General features: G+C 40.5%; 1 protein-coding gene across 1 annotated transcript in view; it reads right to left on the bottom strand.

The window, feature by feature from the left end:
- LOC118379936 (reelin-like) overlaps positions 1–16,275 on the bottom strand; it is a 318,966-nt gene extending 302,691 nt beyond the window's left edge. The window contains 1 exon segment of the mRNA XM_052466572.1: positions 15,735–16,275. Coding sequence (XP_052322532.1) covers positions 15,735–15,981 — 247 coding nt within the window. The 5' untranslated portion in view covers positions 15,982–16,275.
- Between the last annotated feature and the right edge of the window lie 1,321 nt (positions 16,276–17,596).

A 17,596-nucleotide genomic window follows, 5' to 3' on the forward strand; every position in this document is an offset into this window, starting at 1 on the left:
TCACCCCTCCGTCTCTCTCTCCCCTCCGTCTCTCTCCCCCCTCTGTCTCTCTCACCCCTCCGTCTCTCTCACCCCTCCGTCTCTCACCCCTCCGTCTCTCTCTCCCCTCCGTCTCTCACCCCTCCGTCTCTCACCCCTCCGTCTCTCTCTCCCCTCCGTCTCTCTCCCCCCTCCGTCTCTCTCCCCCCTCACCGTCTCACATCGGTGTTCATGTTAGATGTTCATGTTTCACAAACATCAAATTCCAAACATTTTCCAAACGTCAAATTTCAAAGAGTGTAAGGTTCAGTTTAGACCTTAACCTCTAGCGTCGAGCAATCCCATATCCGGGAGCGTAATTATAGCCTCAAGCTCATTACCATAGCGCAATATTAACTTTTCATGAAAATCGCAAATGAAATTAAATAAATATATTGGCTCACAAGCTTAGCCTTTTGTTAACAACACTGTCATCTCAGATTTTCAAAATATGCTATTCAACCATAGCTACACAAGCATTTGTGTAAGAGTATTGATAGCTAGCATAGCATTAAGCCTAGCATTCAGCAGGCAACATTTTCACAAAAACAAGAAAAGCATTCAAATAAAATCATTTACCTTTGAAGAACTTCGGATGTTTTCAATGAGGAGACTTTTAGTTAGATAGCAAATGTTCAGTTTTTCGAAAAGATTACTTGTGTAGGAGAAATCGCTCCGTTTTGTTCATCACGTTTGGCTAAGAAAAAAATCAGAAAATGCAGTCTCTACAACGCCAAACTTTTTACCAAATTAACTCCATAATATCCACAGAAACATGGCAAACGTTGTTTAGAATCAATCCTCAAGGTGTTTTTCACATATCTATTCGATGATAAATCATTTGTGGCAGCTGTGTTTCTCCTCGAAGCAAATGAAAAATACACGCAGCTGGAGATTACGCAATAATTGCAACGGAGGACACCAAGAGGCCACCTGGTAGATGTAGTCTCTTAAGGTCAATCTTCCAATGATTTGCCTACAAATACGTCACAATGCTGTCGACACCTTGGGGAAACGACAGAAAGTCTAAGCTCATTCGGGACCCATACACAGCCATATAAGGAGACATTGGAACACAACGCATTCAAAATCTGGGACACTTCCTGTATGAAATTTCATCTTGGTTTCACCTGTAGCATTAGTTCTGTGGCACTCACAGACAATATCTTTGCAGTTTTGGAAACGTCAGAGTGTTTTCTTTCCAAAGCTGTCAATTATATGCATAGTCGAGCATCTTATCGTGACAAAATATCTTGTTTAAAACGGGAATGTTTTTTTATCCATAAATTAAAAGAGCGCCTCCTATATCAAAGAAGTTAATGACGATTTTCTACGATTAGGCAACTCAGAATGTTTAAGGTAAGGGTTAAAGTTTAGGATATAAAAAAAACACTGGATTCGACTTGCAAACTTTGAAATCAGAGGCAGATGCTTCCGTTTATCCGCCATCTCTGTCAACAACATCCTAGAAAAAACCGAAAGGTGACAGCGCTCACTGTTCCTCCTAGTGAGCGGTTTACACGTCGCCCTCAGACATGGATGGATGTTGAATAATGACTTTTATCAGGGGTGACCTGACTGCCCTCGATCAACCTCCCTGAATGGTTCTTTAATGTTTTAAACATTTATTTAACTAGGCAAGTCAGTTACAAACAAATTAAAACAGGTAGTCAGAGAGAGTTAAACAGGTAGTCAGAGAGAGTTAAACAGGCAGTCAGAGAGGTGATAAAACAGGTAGTCAGAGGGGTTAAAACAGGCAGTCAGAGAGAGAGTTAAACAGGCAGTCAGAGAGAGAGTTAAACAGGCAGTCAGAGAGAGAGTTAAACAGGCAGTCAGAGAGGTGATAAAACAGGCAGTCAGAGAGAGAGAGTTAAACAGGCAGTCAGAGAGAGAGAGTTAAACAGGCAGTCAGAGAGAGAGTTAAACAGGCAGTCAGAGAGAGAGAGTTAAACAGGCAGTCAGAGAGGTGATAAAACAGGCAGTCAGAGAGGTTAAACAAGCAGTCAGAGAGAGTTAAACAGGCAGTCAGAGAGAGAGTTAAACAGGCAGTCAGAGAGAGAGTTAAACAGGCAGTCAGAGAGAGTTAAACAGGCAGTCAGAGAGAGACAGTTAAACAGGCAGTCAGAGAGGTGATAAAACAGGCAGTCAGAGGGGTTAAACAGGCAGTCAGAGAGAGAGAGTTAAACAGGCAGTCAGAGAGAGAGTTAAACAGGCAGTCAGAGGGGTTAAACAGGCAGTCAGAGAGAGAGTTAAACAGGCAGTCAGAGAGAGAGTTAAACAGGCAGTCAGAGAGGTGATAAAACAGGCAGTCAGAGAGAGAGTTAAACAGGCAGTCAGAGAGAGTTAAACAGGCAGTCAGAGAGGTGATAAAACAGGCAGTCAGAGAGAGAGTTAAACAGGCAGTCAGAGAGAGAGTTAAACAGGCAGTCAGAGAGAGAGTTAAACAGGCAGTCAGAGAGGTGATAAAACAGGCAGTCAGAGAGGTTAAACAGGCAGTCAGAGAGAGAGTTACACAGGCAGTCAGAGAGAGAGTTAAACAGGCAGTCAGAGAGGTGATAAAACAGGCAGTCAGAGAGGTAAATCAGGTACACTTCAGGTACAGTACAGAAGCTCTGTTCAGTCTCAATGGTTTTTACTGTGCCTGTTATCTATGAACCACAGCTCTGGATTGAAAAAACAGAAAACAGAAGACGTGGATCTGTGCAACAGTCCCAGTACTCAGCGCTGGGAAGAATGGCTATGAAAAACAAAGAGAAAAAAATACATTGGTTTCAAGATGACCAAAATAAAGAGCTGTTTTTGCGTGTGTGTGCGTGAGTGTGTTTGTGAGTGCGTGCATGTGTGCGTGTGTGTGAGTGCGTGCCTGCCTGTGTGTGTGAGTGCGTGCGAGTGCGTGCCTGCGTGCGTGCGTGTGTGCGTGAGTGTGTGTGTGAGTGCGTGCCTGCGTGCGTGCGTGCCTGCGTGTGTGTGTGTGTGTGTGTGTGTCTTCTTCCTCCAGCAGTATCTCGATCACTCCACTTAGTCTATAAAAACGGCCTTATCTTACCGGGAGGTGAGAGGAGAGACAGCTATAAAGGTCAGGTCAGAAAAACAATTAGTTTATATTTAATTTCATCCATACAGGCTGTGGAGCATAAAACCTATCAATAAACACCATTAAAAACAAATTCTTATTTACAATGACAGCATACCCCAGCCAAACCCTAACAACACTGGGCCAATTGTGCACTGCACTATGGGACTCCCCATCACAGCTGGTTATAATACAGCCTGGAATCGAACCAGGGTCTGTAGTGTCACCTCTATTACTGAGATGCAGTTCCTCTGATCACTGCGCCACTCGGGAGTCCCAATGCATGCAGAGTCTCAATTTGATGTTTGTTCCATTTGGTTATTTCTTGGTTGGTTGGTTGGTTGGTTATTTCTTGGTTGGTTGGTTGGACCCCAGACCTCAAATCCATAAAAGGCAATGGGTTCTATAACCGATTCAAGTATTTTTTGCCAGATCCTAATATGGATGTTGAATTGTATGTTCATTTTAATGGCGTAGAATGTCTTTCTTGCTTTGTCTCTCAGATTGTTCACAGCTTTGTGGAAGTTACCTATGATGCTGACATTTAAGTCGAGGTATCTATAATTCTTGCTCTAAGGTAATGGTGTCTACGTGGAATTTGTATTTGTGGTCCTGGGAGTTTGACCTTTTTTGGTATACCATTATTTTTTTTTATCTTACAGAGATTTACTGTCAGGGCCCAGGTCTGTCAGGGCCCAGTTCTGACTGAATTTGTGCAGAAGATCTAGGTGCTGCTGTAGGTTGGGGACAGAAGAACCAGATCCTCAACAAACAGTAGACATTTGACTTCAGATTCTAGTAGGGTGAGGCTGTGTGCTGCAGACTGTTCTAGTGCCCTCGCCAATTCGTTGATATATATGTTGAAGAGGGTGGGGCTTAAGCTGCATCCCTGTCTCACCCCACGGCCCTGTGGAAAGAAACGTGTGTGTTTTGTTGTTGTCAATTTTAACTGTACACTTGTTGTTTGAGTACAGAGATTTTATAATGTTGTCTGTTTTTTCCCCAACATCACTTTTCATCAATTTATATAGCAGACCCTCATGCCTTTGTTTTGGTCTGTTTGTTTGTCAATTAGGCTGTGCAGGGTGAATACGTGGTCTGTCATACGATCATTTGGGAAAAAGACAATTAGACATGTAATACCTTGTTTTCAGTGAGGAAATGTACAAGTCATTAATGACAATATGGAGAATGTTCCCAAGGTTGCTGTTCACGCAAATCTCCGGGAAGTTAGTGGGGTGAAATTAGTCTCCACTTTTGTGGATTGGGGTGATTAGTCCTTGGTTCCAAATATTGGGGAAGATGCCAGAGCTTTTATTTAGTATACCATCACCACCACAGGCCTTTTGGGGTTGGAAGGTTTGTATTTTGTCCTGTAGTACATTCAATGGGGGTGGCAGGTAGCCTAGTGGTTAGAGCGATGGGCCAGTAATCAAAATGTTACTACATCGAGTCCCTGAGCTGATAAGGTCTGTCATTCTGCCCCTGAAAAAAGCAGTTAAACCACTGTTACTAGGCTGTCATTGTAAATTGAAATTTGTTCTTACCTAACTTGCCTAGTTAAATTAATGTTTTAAAAATATAGTCATGGGGTCAAATTTATCTCCACTTTTGTGGATTGGGGTGATCAGAGCTAAGTATGATGTTAAAGAGTTGTAGTATAGCCAATGGGAATTTGTTGTCTATATATTTTATAATTTCATTGAGGATACCATCAACACCACAGGCTTTTTTGGGTTGGAGGGTTTGTATTTTGTCCTGTAGTTCATTCAATGTAACTGGAGAATTCAGTGGGTTCTGGTCGTCTTTTGATTCTAAGATTTGTAGCACATGTATTTGTTGTTTGGTCTTTGTTATAGGGACAAAAGGAGTGGAGAAGCGGTTTACCTACATTGGATATGCAGCTCTTCATGTTTTTCTTGGTTTAGTGTTTTCCAATTTTCCCAGAAGTGGTTAGATTCTATGGATTCTTCAATTACATTGAGCTGATTTCTGATGTGCTCTTCCTTATTTTTCCGTAGTGTTTTTCTGTATTGTTTTAGTGATTCACCAAAGTGAAGGCTCAGCTTTTCTGGGTCTTTATGTTTTTGGTTAGGTAGGTTTCTCAGTTTCTTTCTTAGGTTTTTCCATTCTTCATCAAACCATTTTGTCATCGTTTTTCATTTTCTTAGGTTGTCTGCTTGACATTTTCAGATTTGATAGAGACGTTGAAAGATCAAATATACTGTTTTTCTACTGCCAAAATTACAACTTCACTATTGAAATGTTTTTCCAGAAAGTTGAATTTGTTGCTGTCTAAATGTTTTGGGCTGGTTTCTAGACTACTTTCCTTCCATCTATAGCATTTATTCATATAGTATGTGATCTGATTGGGGTGTCAGTGGGCTTTGCTAAAGTAATCCACTGGTACTACTGCCAAGGGATGAGCTGTAGCTGTACCGAACATAGGAGTCTCCTCAAGGGGGGGAGTAAAGATCTTTGTCCTCTGCTCTTCATTAGGCAAGTGTGCACACTTCATCCTAAGTGCACAAGGACTACCAAGCCTTAACCTGTGACTATCTCATTCCCCATCCATCTTCTTGGCTTACCCCTTTCCTCCAAATCTGAGTACTACCCACAATGAGCTGTCAAAATATGCCAAAGCATATCGTCCCCATATCCCCGTATCTGATCAGCTCAATCCAGCTCACACTGTCATTTAAATCTCCCCTACGCCTACTTCTCAACTCCGATCTCACACACACACAGCCCCAGTTGATTTAAATAGCTCCCTCCCTCCATACCCTCCTCCCTCTCTCCCTCTCCCTTCCTCTCTTTCCCTCCCTCTTTTTACATCTCCCTCCACGTCTCTCTCTCTCTCTCTCTCTCTCTCTCTCTCTCTCTCTCTCTCTCTCTCTCTCTCTCTTTCTCTCTCTCTCTCTCTCTCTCTCCCTCATTTCTTGTTCTCTCTCATTCAGTTTTTGTGATCTCTCCGTTAGTCAGTTTGTCCTGAGGATATAAAGCCACCTACACACTGAGGAGCGGGGCAGTGGGATCACAGAAAACACCAGCTAGCAGCTATCTCCGGCATCAGCTCATTCTCATAACAAAAGTCCCACTTCACTCTGCATCAATACTTACATAAACACCCGTTTAAATCCATCCACCCGCCGCCCCACACAAACACAACACGGAACAGCTCTGCAGTGTCACAGCCAGCAATTCTACATAAATCCAAACACAGCACACACAGCACACACAGCACACACAGCACACACAGCACACACAGCACACACAGCACACACAACAGTCATATCTCATCCCAGCAAACCAAAATTGGTTCAGTGAAAGTACAAAGAAAAAAATTGTTGGTTGCAGCAAATCTGTCCAAATGATTCTAGAATGTTTGTATAAAACATTTGCCTGTTGTTGCAAGAACATTCCTAGAACACATTTTGTTCTTTAAAGTTTCTCAGAATGTTTCATGAGGTTCTGGGAAATGTCTGGTGGGAACATTGTGGGGACATCATAAACGATATGTTTCCAAAACACACAAAAAACTTTGATCTTACAAGAACTTTCCCAGAATTAATTTAGACAGTTCTTTAAAGGGTCCCAGAACTCATTTAGTCACTTCTTTAAATGTTCCCAGAACTCATTTAGTCAGTTCTTTAAATGTTCCCAGAACTCATTTAGTCACTTCTTTAAATGTTCCCAGAACTCATTATGTCACTTCTTTAAATGTTCCCAGAACTCATTTAGTCAGTTCTTTAAATGTTCCCAGAACTCATTTAGTCAGTTCTTTAAATGTTCCCAGAACTCATTTAGTCACTTCTTTAAATGTTCCCAGAACTCATTATGTCACTTCTTTAAATGTTCCCAGAACTCATTTAGTCAGTTCTTTAAATGTTCCCAGAACTCATTTAGTCAGTTCTTTAAATGTTCCCAGAACTCATTTAGTCAGTTCTTTAAATGTTCCCAGAACTCATTTAGTCAGTTCTTTAAATGTTCCCAGAACTCATTTAGTCAGTTCTTTAAATGTTCCCAGAATGTTTATTTAGGCTGTTGAACATTATGGGGATATGACAAGAGAAAGGATCCCAAAACACTAAAACTATACAGCTGTGATGATGGTTACAATGTTTAAGTTAGGTTGCACAGGACATTCCTATAATGTTGTAAGAATGTTTGACGGAACACCTGGTTTAGATTCTTTAAAGGTTCCCAGGATATTTAACTGAGTTACAGGAATTGTATGGGATGTTGAAAAGAATGTGGTTGTGATATTCAGACACGTTGCACGGAACATTCCCACAATGTTGCACAGTTTCCGTTAAGTCTGTTTTTTATGAAGTTCATAGCATATTTAGTTTTTAGGTATAAAATAACATTACATCGACGTTCACGCAATGTTGTCTTGGAGGTCCACAGAACATTTCTAAAACTTTTAGGAAACGTTATTTTATTTATTTAACCTTTATTTAACCAGGAAGGGCTCATTGAAATTAAAATATATTTTTCAAGAGCGCCCTGGACAAGATAGGCAGCACCAAGTCATTACAAAAAAATTACAGACAGACAACATGAAAAACTACAAGTAATCTAGTAAAAAACATTGAATTCAGTATAAAACAGCAAATTAAAAACATTGACAGGTCAGGGAATCGGCCTCAAAATCCTTCATCAGTGATTTAAAAACACCAATCAGGACAAGTTCTTAAGTATATTTAAGTTTGACTTAATATTACCACAACATTCTCAGCGTGCAAATGTGTCCTTAACTAAACTGGAATACATCCCCATTGAGGTTCTCTCCGGATTTAATTATAATTTTGCATTTGGAGGCATTTTATTTTTTATAGACTTTAATCACACAAACATATATATTTTTAATACACTTTATATGTGCAGTTTGAACCTGTAATGTGCAGTTTAAACCTGTAATGTACAGTTTGAACCTGTAATGTACAGTTTAAACCTGTAATGTGCAGTTTGAACCTGTAATGTGCAGTTTGAACCTGTAATGTGCAGTTTGAACCTGTAATGTGCAGTTTAAACCTGTAATGTGCAGTTTGAACCTGTAATGTACAGTTTAAACCTGTAATGTTTGGTTCCTAAGCCAGGTTGTTTATCCTCCGCACCAACAGAGAATCTCTTTCACACTTTTGTTGTTGCTGTTGCATGTAACTATGGAAGTATGGTCAATGAGGAATTCTGTGGTTCCTTTTTTATCCTTCATAAACATAACTAACCCATAATCCATAACTAACCCATACCCCATAACTAACCCATAACTAACCCATAATCCATAACTAACCCATAACTAACTCATAACCCATAACTAACCCATACCCCATAACTAACCCATAACTAACCCATAACCAACCCATAACTAACCCATAATCCATAACTAACCCATACCCCATAACTAACCCATAACTAACCCATAATCCATAACTAACCCATAACTAACTCATAACCCATAACTAACCCATACCCCATAACTAACCCATAACTAACCCATAACCAACCCATAACTAACTCATAACCCATAACTAACCCATACCCCATAACTAACCCATAACTAACCCATAACCAACCCATAACCAACCCATAACTAACTCATAACCCATAACTAACCCATACCCCATAACTAACCCATAACTAACCAATAACCAACCCATAACTAACCCATAATCCATAACTAACCCATACCCCATAACTAACCCATAACTAACCCATAATCCATAACTAACCCATAACTAACTCATAACCCATAACTAACCCATACCCCATAACTAACCCATAACTAACCCATAACCAACCCATAACTAACTCATAACCCATAACTAACCCATACCCCATAACTAACCCATAACTAACCCATAACCAACCCATAACTAACTCATAACCCATAACTAACCCATACCCCATAACTAACCCATAACTAACCCATAACCAACCCATAACTAACCCATAACCCATAACTAACCCATAACCCATAAGTAACCCATAACTAACCCATAACCCATAACTAACCCATAACCCATAACTAACCCATAACTAACCCATAACCCATAACTAACCCATAACCCATAACTAACCCATAACTAACCCATGACTACCCCATAACTAACCCATAACCCATAACTAACCCATAACTAACCCAGAGATATACTGGTAACTGGGTTACCCACCATCACTCCCCTCATCCTCTTTATGTGCCGTGTCATTCTGGGCCCATATTTGCAAGGTATCCAAGACTATGACTGCTGATCTAGGATCACTTTAGCTTTTCAGATCATGAAAAATAAGATGGCGCATTTTCTTTTTGTTATTGTTCACACTTTTCATTTTTTTTCTAATCGCTGACTGGATACATCTGGACGAAATATTGACGTCCTCTCTTTTAGTGGGAACCAAACATTACAGTTTCAAAAGGGCACATTGTGTTTGTATGATGTATTGCTGTTCAGATGTCCTATGAAATTAAAACGTGTGCCTATATGTAAACGCCAACACAGTCGTCAAATGCTTATTGTCATTAAATCTGAAGAGAAACGTAACGGGGATGTATTCCAATCTGAGACAAATCTGCATGTAGAGAATGTTATGGATTTAGCATTGCAGACTGGATTTAGTTTTCCAGACTGGATTTAGCATTCCAGACTGGACTGGATTTAGCATTGCAGACTGGATTTAGCATTCCAGACTGGACTGGATTTAGCATTGCAGACTGGATTTAGCATTCCAGACTGGATTTAGCATTCCAGACTGGACTGGATTTAGCATTGCAGACTGGATTTAGCATTGCAGACTGGATTTAGCATTCCAGACTGGACTGGATTTAGCATTGCAGACTGGATTTAGCATTCCAGACTGGACTGGATTTAGCATTGCAGACTGGATTTAGCATTCCAGACTGGATTTAGCATTCCAGACTGGACTGGATTTAGCATTGCAGACTGGATTTAGCATTCCAGACTGGATTTAGCATTCCAGACTGGACTGGATTTAGCATTGCAGACTGGATTTAGCATTGCAGACTGGATTTAGCATTCCAGACTGGACTGGATTTAGCATTGCAGACTGGATTTAGCATTGCAGACTGGATTTAGCATTCCAGACTGGACTGGATTTAGCATTGCAGACTGGATTTAGCATTCCAGACTGGATTTAGCATTCCAGACTGGACTGGATTTAGCATTGCAGACTGGATTTAGCATTGCAGACTGGATTTAGCATTCCAGACTGGACTGGATTTAGCATTGCAGACTGGATTTAGCATTGCAGACTGGATTTAGCATTCCAGACTGGACTGGATTTCGCATTGCATTCTGGATTTAGCATTGCATTCTGGATTTAGCATTGCAGACTGGATTTAGCATTGCAGACTGGATTTAGCATTCCAGACTGGATTTAGCATTGCAGACTGGATTTAGCATTCCAGACTGGATTTAGCATTGCAGACTGGATTTAGCATTCCAGACTGGACTGGATTTATCATTGCAGACTGGATTTAGCATTCCAGACTGGACTGGATTTATCATTGCAGACTGGATTTATAAATATGGCCAAATAAAGACATCCTCTCTTTTATGGGATTATATCTGAGCCTTAATTACACCGTTTATTGTTTTTAATTAACGTAGTTAAAGAGTACGTGACGTTGACTCGGGAATGTTCAGCTCTACAGTCAGATCATTAACCCTCATTGCCACCAGGGGATACATGTGCTGTTGCAGTTTTCTTTCCTTTCAGTCTAATACCCTACCTCCCTACCACTGAGGAAGTACAGTTCCCGCTCAGCCCAGTCAAAACTGTTCGCTGCTCTGGCCCCCCAATGGTGGAACAAACTCCCTCACGACGCCAGGACAGCGGAGTCAATCACCACCTTCCGGAGACACCTGAAACCCCACCTCTTTAAGGAATACCTAGGATAGGATAAAGTAATCCTTCTCACCCCCCTAAAAGATTTAGATGCACTATTGTAAAGTGGCTGTTCCACTGGATGTCATAAGGTGAATGCACCAATTTGTAAGTCGCTCTGGATAAGAGCGTCTGCTAAATGACTTAAATGTAAATGTAAAGTAAATGTAATGTAAATGTAATGTAATGTAAATGTAATGTAAATGTAAATGTAATGTAATGTAAATGTAATGTAATGTGATGTAAATGTAATGTAATGTAAATGTAATGTAAATGTAATGTAAATGTAATGTAATGTAAATGTAATGTAATGTAAATGTAATGTAATGTAAATGTCTAATATGGTCAATCAGGACACAAAATCATTTCTGAGTTATTAAAATATTGTAACACTGGAATGGGCCAAAATTCACCCAACTTATTGTGGGATGAATGTGGAAGGCTACCTGAAATGGTTGACCCAAGTTTAACAATTTAAAATAAATGCTACCAAATACTAATTCAGTGTATGTAAACTTCTGACCCACTGGGAATGTGATGAAATAAATAAAAGCTGAAATAAAATAAATAAATCATTGTCTCTACTATTATTCTGACATTTCACATTCTTAAAATAAAGTGGTGATACTAACTGACCTAAAACAGGGAATTTTAACTTGGATTAACACTTTATGCCACCAAAGTAGAGCTGCAGTTTATAATAATAATAATAATATTTAGCAGACGCTTTTATCCAAAGCGACTTACAGTCATAGTGGGGGGTTTTCAATCTAATATGGCCAATCAGGACGCAGAATAATTTCGGAGTTCCCATCCTCTTCATGTTCATCTTTTAACACTGTATTTTTTATTTCACTATTTGCTATTGCGTTTTTATTGTCGACCATTTTAATTTTAATTAAATTTAAATCACAATCACAGTAAGTTACTTCATTATTACCCATAAATGATTTGATATTGAGATAAAAAAATAAAAAATAAAAAAATGCATTGGACATTTAAATCAATAAATTATTATTCCATTGAACCATTAATTTGGTTTTTGTTTATTATGTATCATCATTTTTTCAAGAATTTGTGTTTTGATTGTTTTCTTATATACTGTGAATGTTCTGAGCCTGTATTTAAGAAGCACGTACATATTTATTATTTTATTTTATTTCAACTTCATTTTAAACTGTGAGTTACAGTTAAAGTCAGAAGTTGACATACATACACCTTAGCCAAATACATTTAAACTCATTCTTTTAACATTTTTTTTACATGGGTTTCCTGATTGTATGATTCAATGCTTTGTTTGACCCCGATTGGTGCTGACCAAATATGGTGTCCAAGAGGATATACTACACCCCTAATGATACAGTGAAGTCTGGTTACATTCTAGGATCTCTGATATGGTGTCCTAGAGGATATACTACACCCCTAATGATATAGTGAAGTCGGTTTACATTCTAGGATCTCTGAGGAATAAATACAAACATGATTTGACTAGTTGAAACAATTGAACGTGTGGAAATACAAAATTCGATCGTGCATGCTATATGAACCTTTTCTTACAAAACGACACTTCATGTTATCTCTAGGACCCTTTGGATGATAAATCAGAGCAAGGTTTCAGAATGTAAGAAAAACATTTCACCTTCAGAGGTGAATTTATGAAACCTATCGCGGTGAAAAAAGTGTTTTGTTGTTAGGAGCTCTCCTCAAACAATAGCATGTAATTTTTTCGCAGTAATAGCTACTGGAAATTGGACAGTGCAGTTATATTAACAAGAGTTTAAGCTGATATAAGACACTTATATGTACCGACATTTGTTGTTTCTCTAAAATCTGCGATCGTGACACAAGGCGCTGCATGATTTACAACTGTCCCTGTTGACGGAACGCCTTTCCCTAATTAAATCTGAAGTGGACCATAAAGGGGATGTATTCCAATCTGCTACACATTTGTGGTAATATTAGGTACAGTATTTTGTGTTGAGCATATTTTGTGTTTTTGGGAACTTGCTTCGTCTAATGTATCCACACTGTTCCCAAAACCTAACTAAATGTTCTGGGAACCTTTAAAGGGAAATGTCACAATTTCTCAACTTCAACTTTCAACTTCATATTCATCATCTCCATCTCTGACTTGCCTAGTTAAATGAAGGTTAAAATATTTTAAAATTCAAACGCGCAATATTACCATTCTGTATGTTGAAGTGATGCTGAAGATGATGAATAATAAGTGGAACATTTGTGAGATTTCCCTTTAAAGAACTCAGAAAGGCTGTTCTGTTCTGTCAAGATTCTTGCAACATCAAAGGAATGTTTTTTTTTTGCACCCTGATACAAATTCTATCTGAATGTCAGCACAACTGGACAGTTTTAGTCTTTCTGGAAACCTATCTCTTGTTATATACCCACAACGTTCCCACAAAACTAAAGAAACATTCTGCGAACCTTTGAATATCAGACAGTAATGTGTTCTAGGAACGTTCTGCGAACCTTTAAAGAACAGACAGTAATGTGTTCTAGGAACGTTCTTACAACATAACGTGAATTGTTTTTTGCACCCCAAAAATAATCTTTGTATGCTGAACAAAAATATAAAAACAACAATTTCTCTGATTTTACTGGGTTACAGGTCATATAAGTAAATAAGTCAATTTAAATGGATTCATTAGGCTCTAAAAAAGGTAGGGGTGTGGATCAGAAAACCAGTCAGTCTCTTGTGTGACCGCCATGTGCCTCTTCAATGGCTGTGTGAAGTTGCTGGATATTGGCAGGAACTGGAACACGCAGTCGTACATGTCGATCCAGAGCATCCCAAACATGCTCAATGGGTGACATGTCTGGTGAGTATGCAGGCCATGGAAGAACTGAGACCATTTCAGCATCCAGGAATTGTGTACAGATCCTTGCGACATGGGGCCGTGCATTATCATGCTGAAACATGAGGTGGTGATGGAGGCGGATGAATAGCTTGACAATGGGCGTCAGGGTCTTGTCACCGTATCACTGTGCATTCAAATTGACATCGATAAAATGCAGTTGTGTTTGTTGTCTGTAGCTTATGTCTGCCCATACCATAACCCCACCGCCACCATGGGGCACTCTCTTCACAACGTTGACATCAACAAACCGCTCACCCAAATGATGCCATTACATGTGGTCTGCGGCTGTGAGGCCGGTTGGACGCACTGACAAATCCTCAAAAAACTAAGTTGGAAGCGAATTATGGTAAAGAAATTAACAATCAATTCTCTGGCAACAGCTGTGGTGGATATTGCTGCAGTCACATGCCAATTGCACGCTCAATATAAACGTGAGACATCTGTGGCACTGTGTTGCGTGACAAAGTTGCTAGTTTTAGAGGGGCATTTTATTGTCCCCAGCACAAAGTGCATCTGTGTAAGGATCATCCTTATATGCCACACCTGTCAGGTGGATGGATTGTCTTGGCAAAGGAGAAATGCTCACTAACAGGAATGTAAACATATTTTCTTTGCCCAATTATTTTGAGAAATAAGCTTTTTGTGCGTATGGAAAATTCCTGGTATCTTTTATTTCAGCTCATGAATCACGGGACCAACACTTCACATGTTTTATATTTTTGTTCACTGTAGAATCATCTGCACAACTGGACAGTTTTTGTGTTTTGGTGTTTCTCCCTCCAAACTACAGTATTCTCACAACCTCAGGAAACATTCTGGAAACCTTTGAAAAACAGACAAAATGTGTTCCTGTGAACGTTCTCGCAACGTCAGGTGAATGTTTTATACAAACATTGTATAAAATTATCATTCTTTGAATGTGTTTTGGATGTGATCATCCTAACGTCACATAAAATCATGAATGAAACTTAATGGGAATTGTAGATAATGTTCTGAGAATGTTCCCGGTTTTCTGGGAAGTAAGTGATAACAATATAACAATTAAGATTAATAGTAATTTAGAATGATAGTCCGAAATTCTTTTGTTCAAATTCGACTCATAAAATGACAAAACAAATTCAACAAAATAACCAGAAACCGTGGAACAAAGCAGACAAACTTAATTCCTATTTAACATATATGCAACCACGCTTGTGGAAACTGCCCTCCTAAATTCAGCCAACCATAAAGTGACCTGTCTATCATTCAACTGTCAACCGTCCATCCTAAATTCAGCCAACCATAAAGTGACCTGTCTATCATTCAACTGTCAACCGTCCATCCTAAATTCAGCCAACCATAAAGTGACCTGTCTATCATTCAACTGTCAACCGTCCATCCTAAATTCAGCCAACCATAAAGTGACCTCTCCTTCCATCTGTATGTTGGAAACATTCCCCACATTTTTCAAGAATTGCCAGCAAGAAATCTGCTTGAAAAACACTAAAATGTTCTACCATAGATACACAACTATTTATTCTTAACTTAATAAAGACAATGATTTATATCAGCCATGCAAAAAAAAAAGATCCTCCACATTCAGACACACACAGTCAAACACTGCGGGGTAATACACACACAGCGGGTCACATACACACACACACAGCGGGTCACATACACACACGCACACAGCGGGTCACATACACACACACACACAGCGGGTCACATACACACACACAAAGTCACACACAAGATGACCAAACAGTCTCCACCGGCTATACACATACAATCTCCAAACAGACTCCACCGGCTATACACATACACACTCACATCATTTTACCCTGGGTGTGTACCCTACCACTGTGGGCAGCCTGACTCACCTTGATACTCCTGTCCCGGAGTGTAGTGGGTGGGGTCCCCAGCGATCTGTAGGGTGAGGAGCACCTCTCCCCCTCCCTCTGCCACCCCGGACCCCTCCAACTCCCCATGGTGGGTACACAGGAAGAAGAAAGGGTTGAAGTGGGGGTAGAAGCCTGCCACAGGGGGACTCCCCAAATCCATACCGGCCGCCAACACCAGGGCCAGCAGGGCACAGCCGAGGGCACCCCCGAAAGAGGCCCGTGCCATCCCCCCCGTGAAGAACGAGGGAAAGAGGGAACGAGGTTGAGCTGGATGAGGCAGAGTGAGAGTGGTGGTGCGTGGTGGTGGACAGGTTGTCACAGATAGAGCTCCAGATGGCTTGAGGGCTGGAGTCAACTTGGAGAAAGAAAGTCCAGCTGGATGGGTGAGGTTACGTTCTAGAAGTGTGTGGATATATGTGTGTGTGTGTGTGGTGCTGGCTATAAAGCAGACTGTAGCACTCTGTTTCTATGTTCCTCTTCTTCTTCTCTTCTCTTTCTCTCCTCTCTTCCGTCTACTCTGTGGGAGTTCAGAGCTAGTCTGTTCTGTCCTGCTCCATGGTTTAAATACCTCCTCCCCCCCTCCCTCTGTTTCCCTCTCTCCTCCCCTTCACCCACCCCTCCCTCCCTCCCTGTCTCTCTTTCAGCTCCACACGTGCTGTACGCTCTATGAGCTGGCCTCCCCCTTCGCTCTCTCTCTCTCTCTCTCTTTCTCTCTCTCTCTCTCTCTCTCTCTCTCTCCTCCCATTTTTTTATGTCAGTCAGTCTATCATTCTGTGATTTTCTCTTCAGCTCTTTCGCCCTCTTTCTCTCTATCCGTCTCTCTATTCCTCACTCCCTCTCTCTATTCCAGCTTTCTCTGTTCTTCCTACATCTTGCTTTCTCTATTTCAGCCCTCTCTCTCTCTATCCCACTGTATCACTCCACCCAGCACCCTTCCATCTCTCTCCAGAGACCTTAGCTGTCTTATCGCTATGCATCGGTTGGTTTCTTTATCTCCACCATACAAGACATAGAGATCTCTGAGAGGAGAGAGAGATCCCAGCTTATTCACTCTTCTCTTTGTCTTTTCTCCATCCACTATCCAGCCTGTCTCCTCCTCTCTCACCCAGTATCACCCCTCCCTCCCCTCCATTAGCTCTTCCCTCCGTCTCTCTCAGCTCTCCCTCTCACTTAGTCCCCCTCCCTTCTGTCTGTCTCCATACTAACCCCCTCTTTCCATATCCCGCTCTCTCTCTGTCTCTATATCTTTCTCTCTCTCTTTCTCTCTCTCTCTCTATATCTTTCTCTCTGTCTCTATATCTTTCTCTCTCTCTTTCTCTCTCTCTGTCTCTCTCTCTGTCTCTATATCTTTCTCTCTCTCTGTCTCTATATCTTTCTCTGTCTCTATATATCTCTGTCTCTCTTTCTCTCTCACTCTATATCTCTCTCTCTATCTTTATTTTTTTCTCTTTTCAGTTCCACCAATTCCACATATTTTATTTTTCCTCCTCTTCCTCTCATTTATTTATTTGGGATTTCCATTAGAATATCCTTTTCCATGTGATTCTCCAACTTTCTCTCTTTTCACTGTCAACCCAGCCAGCCCCCCCCCCCTTCTCTCTCTTTCCCCGTCTCGCTCCCTCCCTGTGTTCTCTGTTCTAGATTAACCCACCACTACAGAGCAGAGAGACACCAGAGGCCGACAGTACTGTTTTCTAGCCTGTCTGTCTCTATAGGCTGACTTTCGAAACGATAGCTTATTCTCTCTCTCTCTCTCTCTCACACACAATTTAAATTCAATTCAAGCAGATTTATTGGCATGGGAAACAAATGCTTACATTTGCCAAAAGCAAAAATGGAAT

Source organism: Oncorhynchus keta, chromosome 17 (genome assembly GCF_023373465.1).
Source record: "Oncorhynchus keta strain PuntledgeMale-10-30-2019 chromosome 17, Oket_V2, whole genome shotgun sequence".
Taxonomy (NCBI): Eukaryota; Metazoa; Chordata; class Actinopteri; order Salmoniformes; family Salmonidae; genus Oncorhynchus; species Oncorhynchus keta.